At 58.2% G+C, this 12,652-nt stretch overlaps 1 protein-coding gene across 2 annotated transcripts in view; it reads right to left on the bottom strand.

The window, feature by feature from the left end:
* The window catches only part of PTPRN2 (protein tyrosine phosphatase receptor type N2), a 607,146-nt gene that overhangs the window by 78,924 nt on the left and 515,570 nt on the right, over nt 1–12,652 (bottom strand). For both annotated transcript variants that reach the window (XM_086394674.1, XM_086394676.1), the window contains one exon: nt 11,153–11,347. In XM_086394674.1, the coding sequence (XP_086250800.1) occupies nt 11,153–11,347 (195 nt within the window). The remainder of the gene's footprint in view (nt 1–11,152; nt 11,348–12,652) is intronic.

Raw genomic sequence — 12,652 nt, 5'->3', positions numbered from 1 at the left:
ACCTCTCAGGAAGAGGAAGGGGGGGGTGGTTGCCTAGCAACACAGAGACAGCATCTCGCGCATCGCCAAGCAGCAGGGCTTTTCTTAGCAGCAGTCTCTTCTGTTCTGTACCAGTGATGTACTCATTACAATTTTCTGATGGAGTTTTTAGGAAGAAAGAATTCCAGTGGGTGCACTAAAGGTTTGCTAGGAGAGCAACATACCCATGAATTTCCTCTCCCATATCCAGACGGGAAAGGCTGGACTCTATAGAATAGTATTAGGGGATATTTGCAGACGATCTAAAAGTCTATTTGGAAGTACGATGTCTGGATTTTAATTTTCTGAACCCAACAGGCCACACGCTTGTCGGCAATAATATGAGAGCGGGGAACAGAAGTGACACCAAGACAGGAAAAGCTAATATAAGACACACGCATTTACCCGCATCTTCTCCCCAACCAAACTTGCCGAGAGGGTATGAAGCCTAGACGTCGGTCTCCTGTCCTCCCCAAGACCTTCCAACCAGCAGCGAAGCCGCTAAAATACAGCGAAGAAAGAGGGAAAGATGAGGCTTTAATCGTCAGCACAATAACCAGGAGTTGGTTGACAAGCGTTCTTTGTTCAGTTGCTTTCAAATGGGGAGTTCAAGGTGGAAGAGAGAAGAGAGTTGATCTATCAGGCATTATTTTCACTTTTTAGGGTGAAAAGTTGGAGATAAGACTACCAAACACACTTTTCATCTCTCCTCAGTTCAGCTGCCAATCATACCGTGAGCTGCCCCAATGACACGCCCACGCGCTCTCAAGGTTTGATGGGTTAAGCGGAGGATTATCAGATGTCAGTCTTCCTGCTCCTCCAGCACAACCCAACTGGGAACCAGCAGGGCCCCTCCCAACAGCTGCCTTGACTGTCACGGCAACACACACGTCACTGGCATTCCCCGTGGCCACCAGACGTGCGCATCCAGGGTCCACTCACCTGCCCAGCTGCTGTTGACCAAGGCGCCTGTCCACGTGCGTCCACAGACAGCCTATGCTGCACACAGCTGTGCAGGCACTTCCTGAGGCGAGGTGACCCTTTTCAGTGCAGTCCCTCAGTTGTGTCTGACTCTTTGCGACCCCGTGGACTGCAGCACGCCAGGCCTGCCTGTCCATCACCAACTCCAGGAGCTTGCTCAAACTCATGTCCATCGCGTCAGTGATGCCATCCTCTGTCGTCCCCTTCTCCTCCTGCCTTCTGTCTTTCCCAGCATCAGGGTCTTTTCCAAGGAGTCAGTTCTGTGCATCAGGTGGCCAAATTATTGGAGCTTCAGCTTCAGCATTGGTCCTTCCAATGAATTTCCTGATTTCCTTTAGGATGGACTGGCTGGATCTCCTTGCAGTCCAAGGAACTCTCAAGAGTCTTCTCCAACGCCACAGTTCAAAAGCATCAATTCTTCGGCACTCAGCTTTCTTTGTAGTCCAACTCTCACATCCATACATGACTACTGGAAAAACCATACCTTTGACTAGATGGACCTTTGTCGGCAAATGCTGTCTAGGTTGGTCATAGCTTTTCTTCCAAGGAGCAAGTGTCTTTTAACTTCATGGCTGCAGTCACCATCTGCAGTGATTTTGGAGCCCCCCAAAATTAAGTCTCTCACTGTTTCCACTGTTTCCCCATCTATTTGCCATGAAGTGATGGGACCAGATGCCATGATCTTCGTTTTCTGAATACTGAGTTTTAAGTCAGCTTTTTCACTCTCCTCTTTCACCTTCATCAAGAGGCTCTTCAGTTCCTCTTCACTTTCTGCCATTAGGGTGGTGTCATCTGTGTATCTGAGGTTATTGATATTCCTCATGGCAATCTTGATTCCAGCTTGTGCATCATCCAGCCTGGCATTTCACACTGCGTATAAGTTAAATAAGCAGGGTGACAATATACAGCTTTGCCGTATTCTTTTCCCAATTTGTAATCAGTCTGCTGTTCCATGTCTGGTTCTAACTGTTGCTTCTTGACCTGCATACATATTTCTCAGGAAGCAGGTCAGGTGGTCTGGTATTCTCATCTCTTGAAGAATTTTCCACAGTTTTTTGTGATCCACATAGTCAAAGGCTTTGGCATAGTCAATAAAACAGAAGGAGATGTTTTTCTGGAATTCTGTTGTTTTTTCTATGATCCAGTGGATGTTGGCAATTTGATCTCTGGTTCCTCTGCCTTTTCTAAATGCAGCTTGAACATCTGGAAGTTCACAGTTCACGTATTGTCGAAGCCTGGCTTGGAGAATTTTGAGCGTTACTTTGCTAGTGTGTGAGGTGAGTGCAACTGTGCGGTAGCTTGAGCATTCTTCGGCCTTGCCCTTCTTTGGGACTCATGACCCCTTTGCCCATGTACAAAAGGGAAGTGTGGGAACTGGCCTGGATGAGGTGGCTGGTCTCTCTCAGAATACGGGAGCACCTTGAGGTGTCTCATTTATTATGCAGAACATTGAAGCTGGGCCTTAGATGTGATTCTGAAGGTGACGTGAAATCAACTGGCAGTGGCCATCCACACTGCATTTAACCTGCAATGAGCCTCGTGTTCCTGGAGACGAGAACAAGTAGCCGGCAAGGCTTCCTCTGTGAGAACCTGGAGATGCTGGGTGGACGGCACGGCCTGCCTGTCACAACACAAAGGGAAGTCCCGGGTGCCGGGCTCCCACTGCCCACACGAGACTGCGGGCCACCAGACACGTAGGAGGCAGGGTGCTGGGTGTGAGCCACCTCCTCCCCAAACCAGGACGCCCAGAGACCACACGCCAGGGAAAGCATTTGCCGAAAGCATAAGCTCCACGAGGAGCTTACCTGTCTCCTACAGACTCAAAATGGGAAAACATTCGGACCTGGGGCCTCATCTAGGGTTGAGGGTCAAACTCACGATACGTACGTCACCTGGGAATCTCTGGGTGGGGAGCTGATGTAAAGATGGTCGTGGCTTCATGAAAGCCAGGAGTGGCAGGAATATCCATCTCAAAACCTCTCCTTTGGGGTCAACACTGTCAGCATGGCCTACACAAAATTCTGAGAGATAAAGCCCCACTGATGAGGAGCTTATAACCTGAAATTCCAGAATCCAACAGATGGCAAACCTACCCAAGTGTGAGTTTCAGCCCATAGGAACCTAGATAATAGAAATATCACTATTACATGGAAACAGTCAAACGCTATGTTTATAACTGTCAGAGGAGGTTCAACAATTTAAGACAAGTAGAACGCAGCAGGCAGACTTGGAAAGAGTAGCAGAACAACTGCAAACGAAAAATGCACTCCTGGAGACCAGACACAGAGCACACGTCATGTGGTGGACCAGACGCTGCTAAAGGGAGGCGAGGCACGCTGGGCGGCAGGGCTGGGGACATGCCCTGGAATGCAGGGCAGAGGGGCCGACAGGGAATATGCACAGGGAGAGTGACAGCCTAGAGTCAGAGGGGAGCTGTGAATGGCGCTCCACCTTCTAGAACTGGCGGAAGATAGGAATTCTGGCTTCAGGAATCGCAGTAGGTCTGGAGCAAAAGACAAATATATCGTGAAGTGGGTCCCCACGAAGACGGCACAGGGAAGCTCCTTAGCGACGGAGCTGCGGGCCTCAGGAAGAGTCAGATGCTCACGAAGGCACAGCCTCCGCACGAGCAACAGCCTGTCAACAGCCTCCAGGGCAAGAAAACCAGGCTTAAAAGCGGCTAGAATCTGACCCTCGTCTCATCTATCACGCAAGTGTGAGGACTAATTAAAGACATTTTCAGACAAGAAAGGGAAGACTTTCCTACTAAAGGACCGCAAGAAGAATATGTTTTAGGACGAGAGGAAATTGTACCCCAAAGAACTGAGAAAAGTGATGCTGATGTGGAAGAAAATGAGTCAACCTGAATAAGGGCTGAGTATGAAAATCAGTAACTAAGAAATGGTTAGTTTAAGGGCATAAACATACAGTGAAACTAAAATACTGGAAAATGACAAAACTTGTCTCAGAGGGAGAGACCAGGTCAGCGTCAGCGTCCCTGAGGTTATCTGGGCGGGGGCAGAGATGTGCTTGGTAAAATCACCTGGATAATAATTAAATTACAACGGCTGAGCCTGTGGGGGGCAGTCAGCTGGACTCGGGCGAAGCCAGGCCTCGCAGAGGAAGCGAGGGGGCGACGCCGCCGCGGCACGCCGGCGGCCCGCCCCACACCTCTGGCACAAGGAGTCCTGGGCGGCCCTGCACAGGCGGCTCGGGCACCCTCACGGGGCTTCGTGAGCCACCCTGTTCCTCGGCTGGGGAGACCAAGCCGATGGTCTTGAGCGGCCCCAGGGACTGCCCTGGGAGGCAGCCTTTGGGTTTGGGACCGCCTTTCGTCAGCGCCTCTCCCCTCTGACTCCGGAACAGAAACCGTCAGAGGACAGAGGTTGTGACCCCTGGGGTCCGGCTTGTGGGTCACGCCTTCACCTCCGGCAGACGCGCTCAACTGAGCAAAGGGAGAGCTGGACTCTCCCTGCTCAGGGAGCCGCAGGGGCCACATGCGGACGGAGTGCAGCCCCTCACTCTGGCCAGGGTCACGGCCGTTCAAGGCTGTGTGAACGCCCCGCTTCTCCCGAGCACTCTCACCCTGGGAGCAGGATTGGGGTTCCCGGAGGGGCTGCAACCTTTCCTGCCGTCTCCTGCCCACCCGGACAGTGGCCCCTCCCTGCCCAGGCCCCCCAGGACAGAGGGTCTCCCAGCAAAGGACCCGGCACTTGGCTGCATCCAGCCTGCTCCAGCTGCGCCCTCCTCCTCACCGCAAACAGACTGAAACCTTCTCGGGACAGCTCACTGACTGACTACTCCACTCGGACACTCAGGAGCACGTGCTGTGCCCTGGAGCTGTGCCACGTGGCAGGGACGGAAGGATGAGCAACAGTGTTCGCTGATGAACTACTGGTGAAGTGCAATTTCAGAAGCTACATGTTATACAGAGAAGCTACGACAAGCCTAGATGGCATATTAAGAAGCAGAGACAGCTCTTTCCCCACAAAGGTCTGTCTAGTCAAGGCTATGGTTTTTCCAGTGGTCATGTATGGATGTGAGAGCTGGACTGTGAAGAAGGCTGAGCGCTGAAGAATTGATGCTTTTGAACTGTGGTGTTGGAGAAGACTCTTGAGAGTCCCTTGGACTGCAAGGAGATCCAACCAGTCCATCCTAAATGAGATCAGTCCTGGGTGTTCATTGGAAGGACTGATGTTGAAGCTGAAACTCCGATACTTTGGCCACCTGATGCCAAGAGCTGACTGATTGGAAAAGATATGGATGCTGGGGAAGACTGAAGGCAGGAGGAGAAGGGGACGACAGAGGATGAGAAGGTTGGATGGCGTCACCGACTCGATGGACATGGGTTTGAGCAAGCTCCAGGAGGTAGTGAAGTACAGGAAGCCTGGTGTGCTGTAGTCCATGGGGTCACAAAGAGTCAGACACGCCTTGGAGACTCAACAAGAACGACACGTTATATACTACTGATTTTACACAGTTCCGCCCTGGGCCTGGGCTCACGCTGTGGTCACTCCGTTTCCCGAGTGTTTCTAAATCTGCCACACCCCAGAAGAGCCCTTTGGGCTGGAAGAACGTGGCCTGTTTTCTGGGCGACACGTCAGGTTTCGCTGAGGAAGGCAGTCAGGCACACGGGGAGTGTTTCACGTCTGTGCGTGTGAACGGACACCTCCCAACTGCTATCTGGACACCAGTTTCCATTTTTCCCCCTTGGAAACGTTAACTCACAAACTTACAGATTGTGTCTGAGCATTCAATCTAATTCAATAAACCCTAACTGAGTGCTGGGCCCCACGCCATCTTACACAGCTCACTCTCAACAAGAAGGTGTGACAAGCAAGAAGTCGTTCCGGCCTCATCCTACCACTTTAAACGACAAATCAGCTGTTTAATAATCACAAGACGGGTCACACCTCCCACCAAAAATGTAACGATGGTTCTGTGCCCCCAGGACTGGGCAGGGGAGACGGCACTCCCTCAGGACCAAACAGTGAGGAGCCACCAACGCCACCGGGGCCTCCCTGGCGGCCCAGTGGCTAAGACTCAGTGCTTCCAGCGCAGGGGTGCAGCTGCACTTCCTGCTTGGGGAACTAAGGTTCCGCATGCTTCAAGGCGGGGCCAAAATAAAAGGCACTGACCTTGAAGCTCCAGAGCAGCCCCATGCGGAGGGCCGGCCGCGTGGGCGGCACGGTCAGCAGGGGCCCCGGGTCGGCTCTGCAGAAGCCCAGGGCCCAGGCCCGTGGGTCTGAATGTTGCTCTGCCTCCCCACCTTCTATTCCCCGCTGAGCAGTGGCCCCACCCCAGCTCCTGGTGAGAAGCTGACGGCCCCTACACGGTTCCTGCCATGTGCTGTTGCTTCCTGTGCTAACACCTTCCTTTCCTGAGCACCCTCCTGGAGACGCGCCTTCTCCCAGAGGAGGAGGGTATGGGGGTCACTGCACCCAGAGGGGTAGGGGTGGGGGTCACTGTGCCCAGAGGGGGAGGGGTGGGGTCACTGTGCTCAGAGGGGGAGGGGTGGGGGTCACTGTGCCCAGAGGGGGAGGGGTGGGGTCACTGCACTCGGGGGTCACTGCACCAGGGACGTGGGGGTCACCACACCCAGAGGGGGAGGGGTGGGGTCGCTGCGCCCAGAGGGGGAGGAGACAGCCTGCGTCCACCAGCCTCCCCTCCAGCCCACTCGCTGTAGGTGGGGGCTGCAGAGCAGACGCCCCCGGGAGCCTGGGGAGCTGGCCGCCTCCCAGCAGTGTAAGCCATCACCTCCAGCACAGTGTGTGGTGGAGGGCTTGGGCAGAAAGGAGTCGGGCCTCTCCCTGCCTTCACATGAGCAGCAGACGCACGCGGTTCAGGCCTCAGGCCCCGTCACATGCTAACTGTGTCCCCCAAACCCATAGGAGGAAGTTTGGCCCCGAAGACCTCGGGTGCGAGTTTGCCTGGAGGTGGAGCCTCGAAAGAGGTGATCAAGTGGTGGGTGGGCCGTGGGCCACCCTGACTGGGGTCCTTGTAAGAAGAGATGAGGTCACGCACACAGAGGGACGGCCGTGTGAGGACACGGGGGAAGACCACGTCCAGGTGGCAGAGAGAGGCCCAGGCAAACGAAATCTTCCCACACTCCGACCTCGGGCTTCCAGCCTCCAGGCCCAGAGACCTGACAGTCGGCCTCTGAAGACGAGCGTGGTCTAGAAACAGGCCTTTTGAAAAGGTAAATTCAAAGGTGACCCTTTAGCTTTCCAAAGGGCGGATGGGGGTCTGAAGAAGCCGTGCCCGTCACGGGTGTAAACGATGATGCTGACCGCAGCTCCATGCAGTCCCTGACCCGAGGCCTCCGTCTCCGGAGCGCTGTCCTGAGCTGCATCAGACCTGGTCACATTGCCTTGGAAACGCGTCTTCAGAAGCCAGCCTGGTTCACCGCCCCATCTCCCCTCGTGGTGACGCTGGGGCCCCCACCTCGCCCCAGGCCTGTGTGCTGCGTGGTCAGGCCCCGCCTCGTGGCCCCCCTCCTGGGCTCACAACCCCCCCCGAAGCACCGCTACATGCACCCAGGGCTGCGGCGTCCGCACGTCTCCCCGCGGGGCAGGCCCTTGCTCCTCAGCTTCGTCGGAGGAAAATTATTCTCATTTTGGCCCCAATGCTTCCCGGTTTACTCGTCACAGCTGCAGGTCCACAGGCCCGGCATCTCACCCTCCCTGGGTTAGCCCTCACGGGGAACTCGCGGGGTGCTACCACTGAGCCTGTGTTGCGGATGAGAAAGCAGAGGTCAGAGGGTTCATCAGGGACTCGGGGCCGGGATACGGCCATGCTTCCTCGCTTCTGCCAGTTGTGGGGGCCTGGAGCCCTCGCTGCCAGCAGGACGTCCGTCTCCAGTCTAGCCCCGGGCTCGGCAGCCCCGAGGCTGTGCCGGACCCCGTGGCGGGAGGTGGCCCTGGTCGGGTGGGCTGCCGTCAGTGACTTCATCGTCAGCAGCACAGCCTGTGACTGCGTGCACTTCTCCCGCGAAGGCCTCGCAGGGCCGCCTGCCTCCTCTAGGGGGAGGGCTGCCGGCTCCGTCTCACCCCCAGGAGGACTGGTGTGTCGAGAGCTCTGTACGGCAGCTCCCAGCGTGGGGCCTCAGCGCAGAACCCGACGACACGCCGCGTGGATGGGGTGGCCGGGGTGTGGGGCGAGGGCGCTCAGGGCCGAGGGCTCCCGCAAGGTTGGCCCCTTGCCGCCCTCCGGGTACAGTGGCCTGGCTCAGCAGCGGTCTGCTCCTCAGTCCCTCAGAGGCTCCAGGCTCTGCCAAGGGGTACGTTCCGTCCTGCACCTTGGGGGTGAGGGCGCCTCCCAGCAGGTTCCCGGTTGGCTCCTGGGGTCTGCTTGGACTTGGGCACCCGTGGCCCCCTCACTGTCGCGAGTGATCCCGGGGGCCGGCTGTCTGATGCCGGGAGCGGTCCTGACGGAGGGCCGGGAGGCCCAGGCATGGCACGCCCGTGTCCCGGCGGCCTTGATGGGTCAGCAGGTCGGGGGTCAGGTCCCGAGGTTTAGGTGCTCCGCAGCCCATGCGGACGCGGGCCCAGCGTCCATGTACCACTGACAAGACCGCCCGGCCCAGGGAGGTGGCCCCGTGAGAAAGGCCGCGGTTCCTGAGCCTAAGAGACGAGCCACACCACCTGCCGTTGTGGTGAGACGGTGTAAAAGGCCGCGGGGACTCGCTTCTGCCTGTCTCCATGTCTTGGCCCCCCGTGCGGGGGATGACGACCACGGCGGGCTGAGAGGCCCCTCTGTGCCCGGGTCAGGGGGCGGCGGCTCGGGCCGTGCCCAGTGGGGTCCTCATGGCCCCCTTGGCCTCTCTCCACGGGGTTTGCTCCCCACTCCGAGTCGGGAGGAGCAGCTGGTGACCCCCGTTCAGACGAAGTCGGTTAATGAGAGGTAGCTTTGAGTCCACGGGCCGGCCCAGGGCATGCAGGTGTCTGTGTGGGATGGTGGTGGGTGGGGGTCGCTGCCGTTGCGGGGGCTTGCCCCATGTTAGCGGGGCTGCGGGCAGCTGGGGGATGGTGGGTCAGCTCTGTGGGTCGGGACTCACCCAGAGACTACCACCAGGCTCCCTCTCACATTTGCCGTCACACACGGGAACCGAGAGACACAATTTCCTATGGAAAACATAATACTCTCACCTCCCGTTTGGAGGTGAGATACATCAGGTTGCAACTTGAAGGTCTGGAAATATGGAAACATCCACGACAAAGACTCTCAACACACGTCTCCCGGAGGGAACCTGCCAGATAAATGGCCCTCGCCGACGTGTTGGCCCCAGCACGGAATCTCATCAGAAATCTGAACTTTTGGATACATTTCCTTTTCTAAAAGGGATGTGTTCTCTAAAAAAATCAGCTCTAAAGTAATATGACCACAGTTACTTATCCACAGAGAAGTTCCCTGGTGACTCGGTCTGTAAAGAATCCGCCTGCAATGCAGGTGACCTGGGTTCAATCCCTGGGTGGGGAAGATCCCCTGGAGAAGCGAATGGCAACCCACTCCAGTATCCTTGCCTGGGGGTGCAGTCTGCGGGGTCACAGAGTCAGAGACGACTGAGCGATTGAGCCACAATCCACAGGAGAGGCTCTTCCTGGGTTGCTGCCTGTGGGCGCAGCAGGGCAGCACATCTGAGACCTGAGGGTGAGCTGTCTCCCCAGGAGACTGCAGACCCGGGACTCAGGATGCCCCCACGTCCACGCGGAGCCCTGGGAGCGTCATGCGGCCTGAGCCCTGGGCCCTCCGCCTGCAGGGGTGGGAGGAGAGCTGAGCTCCTGGACTTCGGCTTCCTCCTGTCCTGTGGTCTCAGATGTGTCCGTCAGTCTGTGAGGCACCTATATCTCCTGCCCTGGGACTCGCACATCCGGTAGTGAGGCCTCTGCCCACCGAGGTCACCGTGGGTGACCCGAGGCCTCACCTCCAGCTGCCCACCGAAGCTCTTTAGCGAACACGTGGTCTCCCAGCTGCTCTGGGGCGAACGTCTGTGTCTCCCACATTCCCTGGAATCCTGGCCGCCAAGGTGACGAGGGCAGAGGTGGGGCCCTTGCGCCGAGATCAGGGCCCACACGAGACCCCAGAGCTCCCTGCCCCCTCCCCACAGAGGACACGCCGAGAGGCTGCCATCTGAGAGCCAGGACACGCACTCCCACCGAACCCCACATCTGCCGGCCTTGTCTCAGCCCCCGCTTCCAGACCGAGGGACTTGAGCGTCTGCTAAGCCACCCGTCTGTGCTGGTCTCCTGCCGGGGGAACCCAGACACTGGCTTCCTGTGGCTGCACCCTAGCACGCATGCTGTTAGCAGATAAACACCTAGGAAAGTCCCCACGAAGAACAAACGTTTAACACAAGGGCGGCATGTGGGACCCACCCCAGGGCGGGTCTCTGGACTCTAAGTATGGTGGACACTCCTCCCCGATCACGAGGGCCCAGCTGCTCTGGGGGCAGCAGCCCAGGCTCTGCCCAGGGTCACCTGCAGCCCGCCCCCAGCAGGAGGGACTGTGGCCAGAGAGACGGTCCTGACCAGGGAGAGGGTGGGGACCACAGCTGTCAGGACCTGTCCACACGGTGCAAGGGGCTGAGTTATGAACGCGCGCCTCTTATAAAACCTGGACGGCAATTATGCACCAAGTACCACCTGCTGGAAGGGCGGGGGGTTTCCTATGGGGAGGCTTCTGTGCTGAGCGGGCAGCTGACCCTTCCCACAAGAAGCAGCATGGGGTGGGGGGGACATTTATTCACCGAGACGCTGCTGCTCAGAAAGCCTCGCACACAGTCGGCACTCAACTGTGTACATTGAGTTGGCGCTCACCTGTGCGCGTTCCCAGGGCAAACCCCACAGCTGTTCACTGGGGCCAGTGTTCTGTGTAGAGTGGGGACAACCCTCCCTTGGGGAGGCCTCGGGGGAAGGCTGGATATCAGGGTGCCCTCCCCTTACTGCCTCGCTAGTGTGCTGGGCAGTTGGGGACCCTCCCCCACCAACCCCACCTCTCCCAGCCGCTCCCCCGGTGGGCGGGGTGCAGGCTGGGCAGTTACCCCACCCCGACCCTCCCAGCCGCTCCCCCGGTGGGCGGGGCGCAGGCTGGGCAGTCAGGGACCGCCCCCCCAGCCTCTCCCGGCCACTCTGCGTGGCAGGGCCCGGGGCCTTACCAGGACCATGTGGCCGGTGGAGATGTCCATGTTGGGCTGCACGGGCTCCTCTGACCAGGACGAGGTGCTGCTCCGCGCGGAGGGGCTGGGCATGGGCCCGTCGCTGAACTGGGAGGACACACTGCTGACGCGGGACGTGTGCGCGGCCTCGGGGCGCTCGGTCGTGCGCACCGCCATGCGCTGACGGCACAGCTCCTGCAAGACAGCGGGCCGGTCAGAGCCTCCCACCTGAGTCCCGGGGCCGCGGGACAGGGCTCACCCGAGACCACGCGCACCCTACAGATATGCGCACAGACACACACAAGGGTAGACATGCTCCAGAGACAGGCATACGGACACAGACACAGTCACATACACAGACACACAGACACATAGAGTCACACACACAGACACACACATGCATAGACACACAGAGACACGCACACACACACACACACACACAGAGTAACACACAGACACACACACACAAAGACACACACACACGCACACACAGACACACACAGACACAGAGTCACACACACAGACACACACACGCAAAGACACACACAGACACACACAGACACACACAGTCACACACACACACGCAAAGACACACAGAGACACGCACACAGACGCGCACAGGCTCAGGCGGGGCTGCCAGGCCCACCGTGGCCGCCCTGGCCCGGGTGCTGTGTGGACAGACTTCAAGCGCCTCCTCCCTCCTCAGAATGTGGGCTCTGGTGGGGGCAGGGGTTATACTGAAATACAGACACTTGTACTTTCGTCACAGCACTAGGAAAAAACCCTCTTTTTGGTTCTTCTTGTTCCCAAAGCCTCGCTTGCAGCGGTGAGGCCGCGCAGGAGAGAATCAGCAGAAGCACACACGGGGGACCGTGCAGGGTGGACAGGGACGGGCCTGCCGGACAAGCTCCCTGGGGCTGACGGAGCTTGGCTGGGTCACCGCAGGGCCTCAGGGCCCCGGCACAGGGGTGTGTGACCAGCCTGGCGGGGGAGGCCCAGCTGTGCCCGTGGCCGCCAGACTCAGGGCTCAGTGGTCACCCGGCCCCCAGGAGATCTGGCTGGACGCTCCCCCCTTCTGACCCACAGAAGTGCCTTTGGGGGGATCCCATCAGTCACGCTGTGGTGACTCCCAGCCCTGCCCAGCGAACGCTGTCAGCAGAGCCGTCCAGCAGAAGGATGTGGAGAGAAAGTCTACAAGAGAATCTTGGCCCACGAGTTGAAGACTGCTCGGGACAAAGAGGCGGTGTGGAGACCCGAGGCTCCTCCTCTTCCCTGGTGCCCTCGGGGGCCGCACCTCGCACACCCGGCTGCTGTCCTGGCCTCAAAGTCCTGCGGGCAAGGAGGTCTCCGCTCTGTGTCCTCTCACCCGGCCGCCTGTTTCTGGGACTAAAGCTCGTCCTGAGGCCGCTGAGGGCTCGCTCTCCCCGGGGACACTGTGCTGACCCTTCCCCGGGTCAGAGGATGGCTCAGGTGCGCTGTGAGGGGGGCCACCTGGCCGAG

This window comes from Bos grunniens, chromosome 4, assembly GCF_055505025.1.
Source record: "Bos grunniens cultivar Pamir isolate PY7600 chromosome 4, Bosgru_T2T1.0, whole genome shotgun sequence".
Classification (NCBI taxonomy): Eukaryota; Metazoa; Chordata; class Mammalia; order Artiodactyla; family Bovidae; genus Bos; species Bos grunniens.
The sequence above is the reverse complement of the archived record's forward strand: the minus strand, read 5'-3'. Positions and strand labels throughout refer to the sequence as shown.